This window comes from Rattus norvegicus, chromosome 8 (genome assembly GCF_021556685.1).
Source record: "Rattus norvegicus strain SHRSP/BbbUtx chromosome 8, alternate assembly SHRSP_T2T, whole genome shotgun sequence".
Taxonomy (NCBI): domain Eukaryota; kingdom Metazoa; phylum Chordata; class Mammalia; order Rodentia; family Muridae; genus Rattus; species Rattus norvegicus.
This window is the reverse complement of record NC_141541.1, coordinates 130,725,042-130,746,887: the sequence shown is the minus strand read 5'-3', so window position 1 is coordinate 130,746,887 and position 21,846 is coordinate 130,725,042. Positions and strand designations below refer to the sequence as shown.

Below are 21,846 nucleotides of genomic sequence, written 5' to 3'. Positions count from 1 at the left end.
GTACAGAACTGGCCCAGCTACCTAGACTGCTCTTTCAAAATGTGAATACTTCCAGCCCTACCTCCACCCATAGTGAGGAACTCACAACAGAAACGCTTACAGAGCATGAATGCTTGAATGCTGCCCGGCTGGCGAAAGCCTCATGCTGTGGGGACCCAGCTTCCCCAGTGGCTTTCGAGGCTTAGATTTGTTGGCATTGGGGGTCATAGAACAACTTCATTAAGTTGATTCTCTCCTTCCACCTTCATGTGGGTTCTGAGGAGTAAACTCAGAACATCATCAGGCTTATTTGCAAAGTACCTTTATCTGGTTCTGAAATGTCTAGTGTTCACATTCAGTGATAATCTTAAAAAGACTGCTAAGCCAGGGACACTATGGTTATCTGCACTGCTGACTTACATAGAGGGCATGAACCAGATCAGCTCATGTCAGTGCATGGTAAGAGCACAGAAACACAGAGGACCTGTGAGCTTAGCCGAGGTAGTCTATGGTTCTGCTCATAAGTGCTGATAAATGTGAGCTACGGAACTGAAGCCCAGTTTATAGTTCAAGGAAGATTACGTGGACCTTGAAGAATAGTAAGGACTTACTTATTGGGGAGCATGAGACATCCTCTAAGAAGGAGACACCTGGGAGAAAACCAGAGGTAAGAATAAGGATATTCACTATGAAAAAAATTACATACATCATTAAGGACTGTGGATTCAGAAGGGTCAGGCTAGCAGACCAGAGAGAAAAAAAATCATTATAAATGGGCTAGAGAGTTGGCTCAGATGTCAAGTGCACTAGACACTTCCGGAGAACCTAGTAGGTTTTGTTCCTCACACCCACATGGTGGCTAATAACCAACCACAAGTCCAGTCTCAGAGATCTGTCATACTCTTCTGGCCTCACTGGGCACTAGGTAAGCACACAGTCACACAGTACTGTAGACATGCACACAGGCAAAACACCCATTCATATAAAATGAAACAAAGGAAAAGAGTTTAAATGGTTATAAAAGAAAACCAAAATGCGGTTACAGACAGTTTAAGGGTCCTGGATTAGCTCTGGAGGACCATAATCAGAGAGTCATACCGGCTAGCCAGTCTCTGGCACAGATGCGGGAAAACTGTCCTGTTATCTGGAATAGGAAGAATGACAAGGTTTAAAATCTGGGCCTAAGAAACAGCTTCCAAATGGAGGGGGTCACTGTCTTCTAAGAAGGATGATACCTCTGAGTTCTCACACCCCGTGCTGGAACAACCTTGAGCCACATGCTTTCAGGCAGCTTCCATGAGAGACAAGGACATGTCTGGGAACCTCAGGGCTACAGACATTCTTAACCTTATTTCCTCCCTATGCATAATCTGAAAAACCTTCAACTTTCTGAATTACCATTCTTGCCTACTCTCAGAGCCAGGCTGTAACCTGCATAGTCTTTAGTCTCCCAAAATACAGTCTGGAGCCTGGGAGGGGATGTTTGCACTGCTCTCCACTGACAGGGTCAATAATCCAGATGACACATTAAAAACAACATAGAGCAATAAAAAGACAAACCTGGCAACTAAACTAAAGTGAGCAAGCAAACCAGAGAAAAGGGAGATTATGCAAAAATCATACACGTGCACAGTTTAGCCTCAATGGGAAGAACCAGGAAAACGAACTAGAACCATGGTCAGCAAGGTGGCTGGGGCAAAAGTCCAACAACAGATTCAGTCTCTGGAGCCCACATGGTGGGAGGGAGAACACCGACCTCTGTGCATGTCCACACATAAATAAAATAAATATGGTAACAGTTCTGGCTGGCCTGGATCTCACTCACGTGATCCTCCTGCCTCTGATTCCTTCCTGTGTGCTGGGATTAATGGTATGTGCACCACACTGGACCAATAAAAACATATTTTTAAAATTAACGACTTGACAGTTATAGAAAAAGCAGAATTTGGCAGAGGTCCACTGCCTGTTTTTACCTAAAACATCAGTTTTATATTTGATACAGAAGGAAACCAAGAGTTTGTAATGAAGCTGGTGGTTGATCAAGTTAATCAACACACAAATCCACCAATCTGGTCTGGCCGTTCCAGAGCAGACACTCCCTCCTATTTAGTATAAGGACTACTTAGGGACCAGTACTGACATATGACAGTTTATAAAACCAGCAAACCATCCAGTAAGCCTTCTTGTACACTGTTTTGTGGTTTTATGAGAAAGTGTTTTGCTGTATAGCCAAGACTGGTCTGGCTGGCCCTAAATTCCATCCTCTTGCCTCAGCCTCCCAAGTGCTGGGCTTATAGACAGATGCATGCTACCTTACTCATCTTCAACACTCCTGATAAAAGGAAAAGAAAAAGAAGAAGAAAGAAAAAGAGATGTCTATTTCTCTTTCCCACATTAATTCCAGGCTGATGAGTTTTCACCAAGTTTGGCATTGCACACACAATGCTCTGACTTAAATAGGAACTATAAAGATAAATAGTTCCTGGGTAGAGATAACTAGGGAGACAGCTCAGCAGTCAATAGCATTGGTTCTTCTTCCAGAGGTGCTAGGTTCAAGTCCCAGCACCTACACGGCAGCTCACAGCCCTATCTAGTTTCAGTTCCAAGTGATCTAATGTCCTCTTCTCACCTCTGGAGGCAACAGGCATACAAGTGGTACATGTCACAGGAAGCGCGGGCAAAACATCCACACAGATTAAAAAACAACAATGATAAAATAATTGTAAAATAAATATCTTCTTAAACTAAGTACCTGGGCCAGGTGTGGCGGTACATGTCTTTAATCCCAGCACTTGGGAGGCAGAGACAAGTGAGTTGTGAGTTCAAAAGCAGCCTGCTCTACAAAACAAGTCCAGGGCAGCCAAGGCTATTACACAGAGAAACCCTGTCTTGAAAAATCAAACAAAAACAAAGAGAGTATCTGAAACAGAAGGAGAAAGGACAGCTCAGCACACCTGCTCACTGTAGGAAGTTACTATTCTTGGTTGTCACCTTGACTACATCTGGAATTAACTAACCCAAGTGACTGCACACATCTGTGAGGAAATTTTCTTAATTAAATCATCTGAAGAAGAAAAACCCACCTTTAATCCACATCTTCTGAGGTGGGAAGATCCACCTGTAATCTGGGCCACACCTTCTGCTGGCAGCCTACATAAAGGACACGGAAGAAGGGAGTTTTGCTCTTTGCTTGCCCTTGTTGATAGCAAGTCCATCCCTTCAGTGGCATTAAAGCCTGTTTCTTCAGGATTCTAGCATATATTAAAGACATCCAGCCATGTGGGCTGAGCAACTACCAAATTCTTGGACTTTCTGTTGGCAGACTGCCATTGTTGGACTAGCTGGACCACAGCCTGTGAGCCACTCTAATAAATCTCTTTCTTTCCCTCCCTCCTTCTCCTCCTCCCCTTTCTTTCTATGTACATATTTATTCAATCAGTTCTGTTCCTGTTCCTCTAGAGAGCCTTGGCTAATACACTGACATTAACCCTAATAATATGTAACAGTTTCATCTCCAAGGTCCAGACTCTGCCAGTGGCAAACAAAAGGCATCACCTGGCAACAATGAGCAGCAGCAGCAGCTTCACCAAGGCAGCCCTATAGCCTGCTCTCAACAGAAGACTACAGGGACTCCTTGATTAAATGGAGCAAAATCACTTTCCTAAGCAGCTCAGAGCAAATCAATCAGTATAAATCATAATTACAGCTATCATTTATTAAGGGATGTATTATGCACCAGACATGTGGCATATGCACTACCTAATGTGACCTCATAGCAACCCGAGGAGAAATCAGTCTGTGTCTCTCCCCCCACACCCCCCATCTCTCACTCCTTCCTCTCCCTCTCCCTTTCTCCCTTCCTTCCTCTTTCTCTCACTCTCTCCCTCCTTCCTGCTCCAGGGTTTAGATGCTTGCATGAGCTAAGTGAGCACTCTGCTGCTGCCTAACATCCAAACCCTTCCTTCAGATCAATTAGGGCAAGTGGAATTCTGAAAAGCTACGTGACTACACAGGGTCCCTCAGTTAGGAAGTAGCATAACAGGGGTCAAACCAATGCTGCCCACTCTGACTCTGGACTTCAGCTATGGGAGTAAACACTCCCTTATTTCATGGCCCTGAGCTGCCTCGAGGCTCCAGTTCTTCATGTACATCTTTTGGTAACATCTCATCTTATCCAAGACAACTAGACTCCCACATGTACCCCCCTCCCTTACCTATCTGCTGGCAGGCTTCCCTAAACACTGGCACCGAATTATGCTTCTGCTTAAATGCTCCAGCTTAGTGATGTGCCTGAAGCCTGCATACATCGATCAAATTAAGGTGGCTTCATTTTTAAAAAGACAATATACTTGAAGTTAGTTTCACTTCGATGGGCCAGGGTGTAGCTCAGTGATAGCACACATTCCCAGCTTGTACAATGCACACATTCCCAGCATGTGCAATACTCTGGGTTACATATGTGGGAATGAAAAGGGGGGAAAAAACTGGACTTTAGGCAAAAAGCCAATTAATTCAGTGTTGGGTTTGTTGTTGTTTTTTTCCTTTTTAAGATTTAAAATTTTGTTTATGTGTGTGAGTACATGCACACCACGGTACAGGAACCAGTGGGGGTAAGAAGGTGTCTCATTTTCTAGGCCTGGAGTTACAGTGAGCTACTTGAGTTTTGAGAACTGAACTTGGATCTTCTGCAAGAATAGCCAGTGCTCTGAATTGCTCAAGCATCTTTCCAGTCTGCACTGCCTCTGTTTAGGAAATAGTATGAAGGGTGACTGAGAAAAATATCTTTCCTAAACCAGGATGATGAATAACACTGATACCTTTCAATTCCATAGAGACCGGAGTTCAGCAATGTAAACTATCAATTCTCAAGTGACAAGCACGTGATAACATGACCTTGTGGTTTTTATAGGATACCTCTGCCAACAAAAAAATGTCCAGCCAGTTGTCTCAAGAGATACATCAACCTTCCTAAAGGCCTAGGAAGTACAAGAGGTCACATTAGGTAGTACACAGGGCCTGACAGGTTTCTAAGAGCAATGGCCACTGCTGTACCAATAAATGTAACAACAATGGGCTCTCGAGTGAAAACGTCCCAGTGTGGTCCCAGGTATGATAGCACACCTCTGTCATCCTGGAATCCAGGAGCTAGAGGCAGAAGATCATCCTTAATCAAGCTTGAAGTCAGCCTGGGTTATTGAGACCCTTTATCAAACAGAATAAAAATCCAGTTTGTAGGATTGCTGATTCCCACCACACCAGATCTCCAGCCTCCAAGATGATCAATAAACAGACTCAGCAGAGACACACACAGCTGGTTCTTGGGGGCTAGTGGAGTAGGTTCTGCTCACAGGAGGCACCTGCCAATACTTATTTCTACATTTAGTGTGATAAGTGTATGCCAGTGAAAGGCCAAAGGGAAGTAACTACTTAGGTCCTGAAGGCACAAGCAAGTTACATTAAGAAGCTGCCCAAATGCCCACGGTTTCTACTCCTGTTACAATAACATCTGCTGCCAAGTGTGTATCTGCTGCAGTGGTTCTCAATCCGTGATGGCACATAGTGGTCGCATATCAGATATGCTGCATATCAGGTATTTCATTGTGATTCATTATAGTTAGGAAGTAGCAATGAAGATAACTGTATGGCTAAGGGAGTCACCACAATATGAGAAACTACTGAAGGGTTGCAGCATTAGGAAGATTGGAAACCACTGCTTTAGGGCATCTCTTGGTTGCTACCATGCCCTGTGATTAAAGGTCATGGAAGAAGGAGCTTTTGCTCTTTGCCTGCTTGCCCTCACCCTACTAGCAAGTCCATTCCTTCACCACATCAAAGCCTACTTCTTAGAGATTCCAGCATCTACTAAAGACCAGCTGAGACATGCAGCCTTGTGGGCCAAGTAACCTGGATTTTTCCATTCATAGCCAGATCTAGATATATGAATAAGAGAGAGAGAGAGAGAGAGAGAGAGAGAGAGAGAGAGAGAGAGAGAGAGAAATTCATTCTAAAGACTCTTTTACTCTAGAAAACCGATTTTATCCTCATCCTAGAGATGCAAAGAAATTAGGTCTTGAAGAGGTAACTAACTGAATAAAGATCATACAATCTGGATTTGAATCCTGGTAATCTGGCCCCCATCTCCTACTCAGCCACTGTATGATCTCCCCTCTTGCTTTCTGTGGGTGATTAAGCAAGATACAATGATTGATTATTTCCACCCCATCTTATAGACAAGGTGTTGAAAGGCTACAGAGAAGGCTCTGGGACTGTGTTGGTTTCATTTCCTGTTGCTATGATAAAATTCCTTGATCAAAGCAACCTGGGGAGAAGAGGTTATCTTAGCTCCCAGGTCCATGTTAGTCCATTGCTGCAGGGAAATTACAGCAGCAAGAACCTGAAGCAGGTTCTTACAGCCACAATTAAGAGCAGAGAATGAACGCATGGGTATTTTGTGCTCAGCTCTCTTTTCTCTACTCTTGTACCGTTCAGTGGTTGAGAGCACTTACTGATCTTGACAGGGCCTTTGTTCAGGTCTCAGCATCCACATCTTAACTCCAGATCGGAGAGGATCTGATGCCTCTGACCTACTCAGCCACTACACTCACATGCACACACCAACATGCACATAATTTTTAAATCTTTTAAAAAGAAAGAGAATAACCAACTATAAGGGACTGACTCACATCAGCCAAGGAACAGGTACATCCTCTTTCTTCTTCTTTAGGTTTCATTTGTCTTTCAAGACCATTAACAGGTAGCCCCTCTGGGTCAGTGAGATGGCTCAGCAAACAAAGATTCTTGCCATCAACCCTGAATTTGATCCTTAGTACCCACATAACGGAAGAAAATGGACTTGGGCAGGTCATCCTCTGACCTCTGTATATAACACAGCATGTGACCCCTACCAAAACATAAATGTAATAAGATAAGATGGTCCCTCTTTACGGGATTCTTTTCCATTCCCCACAGTTATCATTCCCCAAATATTTTTCCTATGAAAAATTTTCCCACTATAAAATAAATGCATGTTCATCAGAGAACATAAAAAATATCCAATAACAAGGGGGAAAATCTCTCTTGTGATGTCCAAAATCACAATGTAGCCAAAGCTAGTCTTGAACTCCTGATTCTCCTCCTCAACTTTCAAGTGCAGGGATTATAGTTGTATGCTACTACACAGAGCTTTATAGTTAGGATCAGGAGCATACTCAAAGGCCAAGGTGTTGTTAAAGGCCTTATCCCAGGGTGCTGCTACTGGATAATAGTGGAATTTTCTAGAGGTAGGGACTAGTGGGGTCCAGTGGCACAAGCCTCCCAATTACTCCAGAGCCTGAGGCAGAAGTAAAGGCTCTTCTGTTCAAGTTCAAAGCCAGTCTGGACAACTTAGAGAAACACTGTCTCAAACTAAAATTGGGAAGAGGAGCTAAGGATGTAGCTCAGTGACAGGACACTGCCTAGCTCATATGAAGCTCTGGGTTTATTCCCCTCTGGCACTCAGCAAATGAGGCAGGGTCTAATGAGAGGTCTTTGGATCATGAGGGGCATGCCCTTGAAGGAAATCCTGGGCATGCCCATCCTTCTGCTTCCTAGCCATGGGTTAACAGTTGTGCTCTGAGGTGCTCTTCACCATGGCTATCCAATATCCTCAGCAGAGGCCCAAATGCACTGAGTCCCTGGAATCATGCACTGTATCTGTAAGACCAGGAGCCACAAGAAAGCCTTCTTTCTTTCTCAATAGCCATCTCCAGATCGCAGGTACTTTCTACAGAGGTGCAGAGTTGACCATTGGCTTCACTGTACAGTGACTGCGTATGGGAGAGCTCCTCCTGAGAAAGGAGCAGCATTACCCACATCTGTTCTTGCCTTCCCCACATCTGTTCTTGCCTTCCCCAAGCCCACCCATGTCCAGCCCCAGCATAATACCCTAAACCCTTACAGCTGCTCCACATTTACCCAGATGCTTCACTATGAGGCTTCTCTGCACACAAGGAAACTGAGCTGTTTGTGTTCACACTTAAAGCCATTCAATCCTAACTAGAGCTGGCTTTCTTCATTATCTTGAGCACATATGACTGCACTACACTCCTGTCTGGAGTGACGACGGTGCGTGTCCTTACCTGCATGCCTCTCATCTTCTGGAACCGTGCAATGGTGTCGCTGAGGGTGTAGACACGGACATGGCCCATGTGCAGCTTGCCAGAAGGATATGGGAACATGGACAGCAAGTAGAATTTGGGCTTTAATTTCTAGGAAAGAGGAACAAAGGATGACAGAAAGTTTTTATTACGTATTTTCTGGAAGCTCTGCATACAATATTTCTATGCTTTATTCAAGGTAATAATTTAACATTTTAAAGATTCCTTGAAGAAAAAAAAAACTGTTCTCACTATGTAAATTGACAAAAATGTATTTAAAACTCCGAGATTCAAAGGTCCTGGTTTAAGCTAAAGAATGTCCACAACAATTCAGAACAATGTGCTAAGGGCTAACCAGCATAGGTGTTTTCAACTTTTCTCCTTCTTTTCGAAGCTTCTCTCCTAAAGCAGTTTCTATCCAGATCTTAAAGAACTGTTTTTCCAATGAGCCTCTAACATAGACATCCACATTATTCAAGTGGAAGAGGTTCAATTACTCAGAGATCTCCAAAACTAGAGTCCCTTGCTCAGCTCCCCATGGTTGCATCCACCTGAGATCCGGTGCTGACAACGGGGTCTCCTGGTACTAGACCCCTGTTCAGACCAGGTAGGCCTTGAAGTCTAACCAGCACATTCCGAGTCTCTCTTTAACAGAAAGGCTCAAGTGGAGGAAACGAGGAGGGAACATGCACTGCTTGTGTCCCAGTGGTGACAAACAGATCAGAGTCACATGATTCTCCAGCTTCTGGCAGCAGCAACATGAACCAACACAGAAAATCTACACATCTGACTATAATGAAGACAGGGCACAGAGTCCCGTGAGGTCCCTGCCTTTGGGCACCCTCAGACTTCCACTGGCAGGATGTCAAATGCTGTCAAGAGCTCATGCACATCAGAGGACAAGGGCCCAAAGGAATGGGTCTAGTCACGGAGATGATTACTTATGGAAGACTTGACATTTCTGGTGGAAAGTTCTGCAGTGCTGAGGAGAGAACTGAGGACCTCAGACCTGTTAGGTGAGTGCTGTACTTCATGCACAGCCCCAGGATTATGTGTTAATCACCTCGATATTTACCTTCCTGCCACCCCACAGGACTACAGTAACTCTTGAATGAGTGATTGTTGGCCTTTGGGAAGCACCTTCTACCAAAGACACAGCCATCCCCCAGCAGACTTTACAAATCCTGTCCAGGTAACTGGAGGCTCCTCTAACTGGGCCTCAAATTCTGCCAAGGGGTATCGGGGAGAGACCATCGCTGCTGGTGGTCAACAAGGACAGGCCATCTACTGTCACACTGTTGCTAATTCCGGCTTCTGGCTCTCCCTTCTTAGATCCTACTTCTTCCTGAGCTTTAGGAGGCACCAAGGCCTTGCCTAAGCACTAAAGCACTGAACACAAACAGAGAGAAAAATCTAACCCCTTCCTGTGCACGTGTGGGAGGTGCTTTTTAAACGCCGCTGGCTTGTATTTTCATGAGTGATGGTAGGCAGAGCCTGCTTGTGATAGTTAATACCAACTGTTAACCTGACAGGTCCTAGAATCACCAAGGAAGCAGGACTCAGGGCATGTCAGCCAACCTAAGTTAACTAAGGTAGGAAGACCCAGCCTAATTGTGAGTGGTACTGTTCCATGGACTCAGGTCTGGAACTGAAAAAGAGAGAGGGCAGGAATAGTAGCTGCATTCATCTGTCTCTGCTTGCCTACTGTAGACTGTATTCATGCATGGTAGACTGCATTCTCTGAAACTGTGAAACAAAATGAACCTTTTCTTATGTTGTTTCTGCCTGGCATTTGATCACAACAAGAATAACTAATACACAACTTTAATTAGGGAAGCAGAACTAGAAATCAAATTGCAGCAAAGGTTTTTGTTTTTGTTTTTTGGATACAGGATGTTGACATGTAGTATGAGATGGCCTCAAACTTGCAACAATCCTCCTGCCTCTGCCTCCAGAGTGCTGGGATTTCAGGTGTTAGTTGACACATGTTGCTATGCCATGTCCAGCTTCTTGCCAAGTTCTTAAGTTTCATTGAAGGTTTTAAATCTTTAACAAAACCATGAACAATAGCTAACCACTACCATCTACCACCTACCACCACCACCACCACCACCACCACCACCACCACCACCACCACCTACCACCTACCACCTACCACCACCACCACCACCACCTACCACCTACCACCACCACCACCACCACCTACCACCACCTACCACCACCATCACCACCACCTACCACCACCACCACCATCACCACCACCACCACCTACCACTACCACCACCATCACCACCACCACCCAACCACCACCACCACCATCACCACCCAACCACCATCACCACCACCACCACCACCACCACCACCACCACCCAACCACCATCACCACCACCACCACCACCACCATCACCACCACCACCAAAATCACCACCACCAAAATCACCACCACCATCACCACCACCACCACCACCACCACCTACCACCACCACCACCACCATCACCACAACCACCACCACCACCACCACCACCATCACCACCATCACCCAACCACCACCCTGCAAAAATGCTAAGCACAGCTTTTCTTCACTCCATGTATCCTCTAGCAATGACCAGGGTAAGTAGGAGAGCAATACCACCTGGAGAAGGAACACTTTTTAAAGCTTTTCTCAGAATCTGGAGAATACAAAATCAAAGTGTCCTCTGCACCATTGGTGACAACGATTTAAATAAGCAAAGTGGCAGGTGGGGGACGGAAGACCTCAGGAGTGAGGAGGCCCTGAGGCAGGGGCTGGTGTACACTCGTGGGCTTCACTGCTTTTAAGAAGGCTGGGTTGGGGGGGTGACTTAGCACCATGATACAGTACTTGCCTAGCTTGTGCAAGCTCACGGTCACGGGCCTTATCCCTAGCACTGGGGGGAATGAAAAGGCAAAGTGACAGAAAATCCTTTCCCCTTGTGAACAAGTTCTTATAAAAAGTACAACAGCTATTTTCTACTGGGTGCAAAAATAAAACTGTCTCCTTTACTGAACCCTTTCTCCTATCTGCAATAGATTAGACCCCATAGCTTCTCTCTGGGAACTTTTAGGGCTACAGGAAAAAAAAAACAAAACTATAATCATGGGAGCTAGAAAAGAAGTAAAAATCCTTGACATGTACATTTGTGGTGGTTTTGTTTGTTTGTTTGTTTTTTTTTGCTTTCTGAGAATGGGTCTTGCTGTGTAGCCCAGGCTGGCCTCAGGCTTGATTTCTGAGACTGGGTCTTGCTGTGTAGCCCAGGATGGCCTCAGGTTTGCTTTCTGAGACTGGGTCTTGCTGTGTAGCCCAGGATGGCCTCAGGCCTCTTGAGTGCTGGGACTTCAGGCCTGTACCACACCTGGCCAATTTCTCGTTCTTGACTTTCAAGTAATTATATAAAACAATTTTCTTCTATTATAATCACCCAATCTTCTTGTACTATTTACTATATCATATTAATTAACAACCTTGTCCAAGACTTTTCTATACACAGCTTCCTCAGTAGCCTCTCCTTTTTGGTATGTTTATTCAATGAAGAGTAAATTAATGGCAACATCAAATAATCATGGACAAGCACAGCTGACCTCCAACCCTGAGCTCAGAGACACAGAAAAGCAATGCTACTGAGCCTTCGATAGTCACGAACATTTTTGTTTTGCAGAAATACATTCAGCCTACTGCCTGTCCCTGCCTTGTGCTCTTCTGTGTGAATTAAGTCATTTTCCTCTGTGACAATGAAATGAGTTCCATCATCCGGAGGTGGAAAGAGAAGAAATGACAGGAGTTTGTGTTATAATTGAGTAGGAATCTGACTGAAAGGGAAATTTTCATAATTACATAAAAGTGCAGGGATTCAAGCCTTTAAGAGAAAGTACAAATGCCAGCGATGGGAAGAGGGTGATTTTTAAGAGCTGGCTCCCTATTTCCATCAGACTGTGATTTAGAGCATGACTTCTGCATCTCTGGGGACTGCTCTCTGAAGCTGTAACAGAACCCATACAGGCAGGGCCTCTATTTTGCCATGAGCTGTGAGGACTCAGTCAAATTCCCATGCCTTCTCAGGACCAGTCTATTCTCCATCAATGACTGATATCTGGAATTTTCAGAGACCAAAGGCTCTCAGAGGGTTGGGCTGGGTCCCGGCTTCTAACTCCCCAGTTAAGGGCAATGCCTAATCTCAAGGCTGTTCCCATATTAAGTAACTCAACCAGTGAAAATGGTACCAGTACATGGTAAAAGAAGTTGTGGGAGTTTTTGTTTTGGGTTTTTATTATTGTTATTTGTTTGTTTGTTTTAATGGTGGTTTGATGATGGTGGCAAGACACTTGGCTTCTAAAAACTCACTTGGATGGATTTCAAACATAATACCAATGTGAGGTGAATTCTAAATCTTCATATACACCAGTATTCAGTCGGGTTCTCAGTCCCAGGTAAAAAATAGCACACGACCTTTCTTTCTTTCTTTCTTCCTTTCTTCCTTCCTTCCTTCCTTTTCTTTCTCTCTTTCTTTCTTTCTTTCTTTCTTTCTTTCTTTCTTTCTTTCTTTCTTCCTTCCTTCCTTCCTTCCTTTCTTTCTTCCCTTTTTCTTTATATTCATATCTATCTATCTATCTATCTATCTATCTATCTATCTATCTATCTATCTATCTAGCACTTCAGTTTAGAAGTCTTCAGTTTGAAAATTGCCTTACTGGGGCTTTTACTGATGTGAACAGATACCATGAGCTGGCTTACAGGTTCAGAGGTTCAGTACATTATCAAGGTGGGAGCATGGCAGCATCTGACAGGCATGGTTCAGGCAGAACTGAGAGTTCTATGTCTTCATCTAAAGGCTTCAAACAGAAGACTGGCTTCCAGGCAGCTAGGGTGAGGGTCTTAAAGCGCATACCACCCACAGTGACACACCTACTCCAACAAGGCTACACCTCCTAATAGTGCCACTCCCTGGGCCAAGCATATATAAACCATCACAAAAATGTTCAGTTACATTTTCTCATTTGATTTTTCAAAAAAAACCTGTAAGATAAACAATGTAAGGAACTGAGAACCATGGGGTTAAGAGAAAGGCCAAGTCTTCCTCGTAAATTTCTCAACTTTCTTTTTTCAATGTTCATTTATTTATTTGATATTACTTCTCTCTTAATTACAGACTTCTTTCTAAACAATGCCAAAACTACTTTCCAGCTGAAATAAAGAGCTCACACTCTCAGAAGGAATGAGTGTGACTCTAGTAAGAATTAGGAGACAAGAAAAGGCAAGTCCAATACTGTGTCAGCAGCAGGGACACTAGCTTCTTGCCTTGTCCGCATCTGATGAATTCCACAAATGTCATTATTATTCCGTTGCTGCTATTACAAAGGGAAAGTCCATTAGTATAAAAGTCTTCCAGTATTTGCTCTGACCCAATTATAATAGGAGGCAGAGAATTTTCTGAAGAAATCAATAGCAGCCAAATGTATCATACAACTGCTTTAGGGTAGAGGACTGGGACCAAAAACCAAGTGATCTACTGAGACGCTGAAGGCTAGACCCCAACCTCAGATCACATCAAAGCATATGCTGGCTGCCCTCCTCAGATCTTGATGCTCAAGGCAAAGCAGGTTGCTGGCCAAGTCCATAACAGAACAGGCACATGCTACCTCCTGTCAGATCCATTGGCCTCTCTGGTAATTTCATCTATGACCTATCAGATCCGTGGGTTCCATCCTACCACCCAAGGGTCAAAGAGGACCCTGCACCTGCTAGTACTTCTGTTTTGTTGTGTTTTCCCTAACCAAAGCTGCTCCAGAATATCTACTACGGGGCTGCCTGTCACACAATCATGTACAATATTAACATGGACACATCTACCACATTGGAAAGTTTTTTACGCCCTAACCTTATATCACCTCCTTTGCTCCTCTCAACAACCCTCCTGGGAACCAAGTGAGTGCTATTATCACCCTCCATTTTAGGTAAGAAGAGGGAAGCACAGAGATACTCAATTATTTTGTTTAAGGCCATTAATCTAACTTATCCTAAACCAAGCAGTCTGAGCCCAGAGTCCGAGTCCTTAGCTCCTCTTCTCTACTAATGTGGACTGAATGTGCAATGTCCCCAGAGGGCCATGTGTTTGCACACTTGATCCCTAGCTGGTGGTGCCATTTGTAATGGCTGTGGAAGCTTTAGGAGGTAGAGCTTTGCTGAAGTTGATGGTCTATAGTCCAGCCCCATTTCCAGTCCATTCTCTACTTCCTAACTACAGACTCGATGTGACCAGCCACCTCACATTCCTACAGTCTGCCACACCTTACCTGACATGCCATGATGAACCTTATCCCCTCAGACTGTAAACCATGCAGACTCTTCTTCCCTTAGGGTGCTGCTTATCAGGTGTTTAGCATCTGCCCCCTTAGAGTACTCACATCTTCCTCTGAGATTTTGGATGCCTGCACCTTTATCTGTTGGTGCCACCACTTCTCCACGTCCTTCCTTGTCTGCAGTGTGTACTCCTTTGTCCACTTCCCGGTGGCGCTGTAGATGCTTCTGGAACACCCTGGAATTATTCTTTCCCATAGGATGACAGGTAGCCCACTAACTAGCTGCCTTTTCAGAGGAGAGACACAAAAACTCAGCCTCTGACAGGCTGATGCCATTCTTCAGGGGGGAAGACCCTAGAAAAGAGGGCAAAGAAACATGAGATATACCACCCAGACCCACCCAAGACCGACTGGTCCTTCTGATCAACACAGCTCAGCATTTACTGCCTGTCCACATGATTTCTCTTCTTCTTTTGGTAATCGTTTCCTAACAGAACATTTTAGAAGTTCTGGTGAATTATATACAACTTTTTATTAGAAAAAAATAAAGGTGGGCTGGAGAGATGGCTCTGCGGTTAAGAGCACTGACTGCTCTTCAAGAGGTCCTGAGTTCAGTTCCCAGCAACCACATGGTGGCTCGCAATCATCTGTAATGGGATCTGATGCTCTTCTGGTGTGTCTGAAGACAGCTACAGTGTACTCACATGTATAAAATAAATAAATCTTAAAAAATGAAAAAGAAATAAAGGTAATCCATGCCCCAAACACCAAATATACAAAACCCTCACAGAAACAAAGGGAAGCCACCAAAAGGCCAGTTTCTACACACCCTTCCAGCAGCATAGGAGGCAATGGAGTCCCTCCCTCCTAACATACCAACTGCTGTCTCTCTGAACTCCAGAAGAACTCTAAGCACATCTTGACCTAGCTATGTGCCCAGAAGGTATTTGACACAGGTCTCCCAGAAGGACCAGAAATTCTAAACAAAATTAACATTTTTCATATTCATATTTGTATGTGTTATGAGTTCAAAAGACCCTTACAGACTAAGCAAAAAAATAATCATTACTTAGAAAACTACGTATTCATTTGTTTCTTCATTTGCCAAATACTTATTGAATGATCTTAGGTCCATACACTGCTCCAAGCACTACATAGCAAAAGAGTCCCAGGCTGGGTGTGTAACACACAAGAGCATATGCCTGCCATGTGCTAAGCCCTAGCAAAGAAAAATAAGGGACAAAGTGCCCTCTTTCACAGCGACCATCTACACAGAGAAGCAGGTATGACAGACGAACCTATGACATAAGATGCAGTGGTTCTGTTATAGAACTCTTTAGATTACAACACCGTGCAGGGGTCCAGCAGGATAACCACCTGGGATTCAAATCTTAATTCGGGTATTTCCCTGGTTCCCTCCTCGGGTGAATGGCAGAAACAGCCTTGATGAAGAACTTCCCTGCTTTTTCCCCTTTCAGGGGCTTAGGTGAGATTTCATCACACGTTTAGAATGTGGTACTAAATAAATAAACACCCTAAACATTCTGCCTCGCTGCGTAGCAGCAATGGAGAGGTGAAAAGACAAGAGAGACAGAAGAGAACCTGGCATTCTGAACTGGTATAAATCAGCTGATCCTCTTGAAATCTTTCCCTTGTCTACTGGGGTTTGGCATGTTACTTACATGAAGGCACTGGATCAAAGGTTGCCAGGGGGTAACTACAGGCTCTAAAAGAGGAGTGCACATCACAGAACATGGAACTGTGGCACTTGCTGCCACAAGTCGGTCTGCACAGGTTCTTGACATACCACGTCCCGCCATACTCAACATCTCTTAATCTTTTAGGACTAGAATAAGTGACAGACTGGGAGGGTAAGGAACTGCTCTGTCAGTTGGGTTTGGATATTTTAAAACAGGTCAATACAACTATATAGAAATTAGAATGAACTACTTGAAGCTGGCTATTAGCAATTCTATACGGCCAGCTTTATATAAGGAAGGCAATTGCATTTCTTTTTAGGGCTTAGACTTGTGTATTATTAGAACTATCTATGTGCGTTAGGGATTTTACGGTTTTCTTACTAAGTAAACATTCTGAAACCACAGACTGACTATTAGCAGCAGGCACCTAGACAGATATTCGACATTTCTTTCCTAGATGCACATAAGGAGAGCATTCTGGACTATTCGGTTACATAGATAATAGGATGATAAGATACAACTTGACCGGAGCCGCTGTTTGGGACTCAAGTCCCCATCGTGATGTGCGAAGTGCTGATGAGCAATCAACAGGAGCAATATGAAAGCACAGCAGCACTCGAGGCTGTCGAACAAGACGCTTTACAGGCTCCCTGATGACTTCTCCTCTGCTTAAATTAATGAACTAAGAACATTAGAACAGATCCAAGTGTATACAAGCTTTCAGAGCTCATGATGAGTGCTGGTAAATGGCTCATCTGGTGAAGGCTCCTGCTACCAAACCTCACAACCCAAGTCTGATCCCTAAGACCCACCAACTCCTAAATGTTTGACTACTGGCCTTCACATGTGACCATGGCACATGTGCCCTCAAACAAGTGAGTGATGCAATTAGAGAAAAGCACATGCATATTAGAAAGTAATAGGGAACTGTCTCTGTGGCTTAGGTGGCTCAGTGGGCCAGGTGCTTGACGCATAAGCATAAAGATCTACCTTCAGATCCCCATCATGCGTGTAAAAAGCCCCCACACATATGATACCATGTGTGCTTGTAACTCCAGAACTGGAGGTGGGGCTTGTGGAAACAAGAAGACCCCTGGAGCTCGCTGACCAGTCAAGTTAGCCAATTACTGAGCTTCAGTTTCAGTGAGAGACCCTGTCACAAAAACTAATGGAGAGAGAGAGAGAGAGAGAGAGAGAGAGAGAGAGAGAGAGAGAACGAACATTTTAACACTGGGGGCCGGAGAGATAGCTTACTTTACAAGAGTACTACAGCTCCTATAGAGCACTCAAGTAATCTTTACCTCCAGTTTAAGGGATCTGATGTCTCCTGACCTCCAAGGGTTTCTGCACACATATGATATACAGACATACACTCAGGCACACACAAATACACATAAAATTCATTAAATAATACACATAAAGTTAAATGAACATATTTTTTAAAACACCAAACATGGACCTCTGGACTCAACATGTGTATACTTGTATATTCAAATATGTACATCCAAATAAAAATAACAGGATATCACTATATAGCCCAGGCTGCCCTCTAATTCTCTATTCTTTTGCCTCAGCCACCTCGGAGCTGGGATTACATGTATACCACCACAGCCAGCTCTGAAAATGACCAATTGTTCAATATATTTGAGAAAAATTTAAATTACAGCCCCAACGTAAACCATAAACTGACATGAATCCCACTGTTTTGGAGGGGTGTGGGAATTTGAGACAGGGTTCATCTAGCTCAGGCTGTCCTTGAACTAGCATTACAGACAAGGATGACCTTGAACTCCTGATCTCCCTGCTTCTGCCTCCCAAATGTTTACAGGCACCATACACCATCAAACTTAGCTAATAAACACTGTTTTTTAAGTACCACAATTAATCAATCTTACTCCAAAACCATAAAATATCTGTATACCAAATATGTATTAAGTTGGTGGGGTAAAACATGCTGGTAATCTCAGCACTAAGGAGGCTGTGACAGGAGGATCTTAAGTCCAAGGCCAGCCTGAGGTACACAGGTACACAGGGAGACCCTGCCTTAAAGAAAAGAAAGATGAACAAATTACTAAAGAGTAAACAATTTGCTGAAGGAAATTATTTGTCCCAAACTACAGTGACAAAAGGCTATACAACTCCATTAAGAGTTCACATATGAGGGAAGAACCACAAAAACACGTTTAAAGTAGGCAAAGGTTTAGGCATGGAAGTACAACTCAGTGCTAGAGCACTTGCTTAGCAAGCCCACAGCCCTGGACTCAATCCCTAGAACCAGGAAAGGGGCATTGGTGCCCCAAGGGGAGGATAAGACAGAGGACGAAAGCTAAGAAACATGAAAAAATAGACTTTACAACTAATTAAAGAAATAAAAACAAATATCTTGCTTATGGTTTCAATGCAGATAATTATGTGTGTACACTATTGGTAGATGTAAATTGAGAACACCTCTCTGAAGCAATTTGACAATGTATGTATGCCAAGAGTGTTAAGAAACTGTGATATCTCACACCTGGAATGCCAGTAGCTCGGGAGGCTGAGGTACGGGGGCTGTCAAGAGTTCCAGTACAACCTGGGCTACCATGAGTTGTAGGGAAGCTTGGGCTTTTAGCGAGACCCTGTTTTTAAATAAACAAACAAGGGGCAGGAAAGATGACACAGCAGTTAAGAGAGCATACCGCCCTTGCACAGGATCCCCATTCGGTTCCCATCACTCACAGTGGGTGCCTCACAACTGCCTATGATTCCAGCTTCAGGAAGATCTGAAGCCTCTGGCCTGCATGGGCACCCACACTTTCATGAGTGAGTACGCGCGCGTGCACACACACACACACACACACACACGCACGCACGCGCGCACACACACATACATACACACACACACATATACACACGCACACTCGCACACGCACACACAAAGACAATTAAAAATAAGTCTTAAAACAAAAACAAATTTGTTAAGAAAATCCAAGGACTAGGTATATAAAACAGATGTTCAGCATATTCCTGGGATCAATCCCCAGCACCAAAAACAAAATAAAATAAATATTGTAAATGTGGGGGCTGTAGATATAGTTTAGTGATAGAGTAATTCTCTGACACTATTTGAGGCCATTGGTTCCATCCTGAGCAGTGCAAAAAATAAACAAACAAACAAACAAAGCCCACACCCTTAGGCATAGGTCCAAGATCACCCTCAGACTCTGTCCACTAGGGGAATATACTAAAAACAGTCTGTGTTCGTACCTATGAATTTACATAACTTTCAGATTTCAACCATCTTTTACTTCCTAGGCACAGCTCTGGGCCATTTCAAGTAACTCTCCACAGAAGTCCTAATAGGTATTGCCTCTTCCTGGCATCAAAAGCAGCCATTTTAGTAGAGGGTGGTGTGGATACACTGAATGGGAAAGATGTGACTCCCATTTTACATTTACAACCAACTTGGACCCTTTCTTCCTTAGCTCTGCCTCAACTTATTTCTTGACTTGACGGGTTATTGTCTCCTCTGCCCCTTCCCAAAGCATAGCCCACCAGTACTCCTCTTTCAAGAAGTTAGACCTGACCTGACCTCACTTCACATGAGGCTTAAGGTTAAAGTACTTGAGAATATGAAGGACCTGAGAAATAGGCCCAAAATTATGATCATAAACAGAGAAACCTAGGGCAGTAGTAGGAAACAGGTGAAGAATGAGAACACTAGGTAGAAGCACACAACGGCATCCATGTGCTCCCAAAAGAATATGCAAGAAATCTAATTAAAGGCAAAGGCAGGAGGATTAGGAGTTCAAGGCCAGCTTCATAAAACCCTGTTTCAAAAATATAGTCAAACAGGGGGTAAGGAAGGAAACCAAGGTAGGTCTGGCACAGTGGTGGATACATGCCCCTGATCCCTGATCCTAACACTCAGCTCAGAAGGCTGAACATGTGGACTGATTGTAAGTTAGAGATCAGCCTTTACGAGTAAGTAAACACACACCTCACCCCAACAAACATGTCTTACAAAAACACAAATGTCAAAAAACATGTCCTGCAAAACGTAAATGTTAAAAAGCACATGCTACTACTTCTAATTTCCTGCAGGATCTCAGACAAGTTATTTCGTAGCTGTAACTCCACCTTCTCTGTAAGCTGTGAGCTTGTAAGACCCAGACGACTTCTGAAGACCTGCAGGTCCTAGTTAATACTTTGGGGACCCCCAAAGATGTACTATTGATGGTCCTCGTCTGGGTCTAAACCCCCACCCCCAGAGCAAAGATCCAGGCACCCGGGGCGAGCGAGGGGTAGAGGAGAATTCGAATACAAAGCCATGTGAAGATGTGCGTTCTCCGAGCAAGAGTCCGAGGCTGTCAACAGGGTCCATGGCTGAAAAGAGCCTATAGACTAGAATCTCGGGGCTTTTCCCAGTTTGGAAAACTGCACGGTCCCGGGGCTCCCAGGCCTGTCCGCACCTTTAACTCCTGGGGCTAAGTGGGGCCTGTCTCTCGTCCTCCTGAGCCCCAGTAGGGGCTTTCTGTGCACAGGCTCTGGCCAGCTGCTCCCTTCTGCCTCGTTCTTCAAGCATTACACGAACAAGACCTGGCCAGTCACTATGGGCGCCGCCATGTTGGCAAAACAACAACTTTATCGGAAGCGGAGGCCGCGGACACAGACAGGAGAGGCGGAGCCAAGGGGGAAAGGCAACGTGCCTGAGCGACGGCGCTGGCTCCGCCCCCAGACTGTTCTCGCCGGGGGCTGGCCCCGCCCAGGCCTTGCCCTCTACGCGGGCTCTCCAGATTTGAACAAAGTCTACTTTCCTGGACCCACAGTATTAACTAGGACCTGCAGGTCTTCAGAATTTCTACAATTAGAACAGAAACAGGGGAGATGCTAAAGAATGAAGGTGACAGGTGGTAAAAAGAGCTCTGGGGTGGCTCAAGGCCAGGGTTTGAATCTCAGCGACGCAGAAGCTGCCTACTGGGCTGCTTTGTCCGACTTTTTGATCCATTATGTGCCTATTGAGGGTTGAAGCAGTTTTCATCCACCGTATCAGAAGATCTTCTAAACCCAGGAGGAGAATTACTAAACCCAGAGTAGAGCAGGAACAAAATGTACTGACAAGCTGTCTGACCACCTTCCTTATGGGGTGGTTAATGTGCCCCATCGTCCTGCAAACACTGGAGCAAGTGCTTCTTGCCTGTAATAAATCAAGGAAGTGCAAAGGAACAACGGTATAATCGCACTCTTTCTTTTTAAGGAAGAATCTTTAAGGACACACGAGAGAATTCCAGAATACTGAGATTTGCTAATAGTGCGAAATGGTTGATACCCAGTACAGCAGAAAACAATGTCCGAGTGCCATCTTTTGCTACAGGGCTGAAGATGATTGTACCCTCACGGACAATCCATCCAGTCGCTGCATATTCTCCATCATAGTTTCTGTCGTTACATGGGTTAATGTAGTCCAGAAGGAGGCCAGCAGGCGTGTGTGTACACTCCTACAGAATAAAACTTTATTCTGCGTGCCACCCAGAAAACATAGGAAGCTTTTGTCCATTTCCAAGATTTAAACAACGACAACAGATTCCTGATAATTTAAAGCTCAAAACACCATGTTGTTCTAGACCAACATCAAACCTCACCTGGAAACCGCTCTGTGTCATCATTGCCCTGGTATATTTCCCATTAGGTTTCCACTGTACTGGTTTCCCACACACACCCCAGAAGTGCCCTCCAATTC

The 21,846-nt window shown here is 44.4% G+C and overlaps 1 protein-coding gene across 2 annotated transcripts in view; it reads right to left on the bottom strand.

The window, feature by feature from the left end:
* Lars2 (leucyl-tRNA synthetase 2, mitochondrial) overlaps window positions 1-20,746 on the bottom strand; it is a 96,022-nt gene extending 75,276 nt beyond the window's left edge. For both annotated transcript variants that reach the window (NM_001413842.1, XM_087563027.1), the window contains 3 exon segments: window positions 8,097-8,225; window positions 14,533-14,781; window positions 20,579-20,746. In NM_001413842.1, coding sequence (NP_001400771.1) covers window positions 8,097-8,225; window positions 14,533-14,763 — 360 coding nt within the window. In that variant the 5' untranslated portion in view covers window positions 14,764-14,781; window positions 20,579-20,746.
* Between the last annotated feature and the right edge of the window lie 1,100 nt (window positions 20,747-21,846).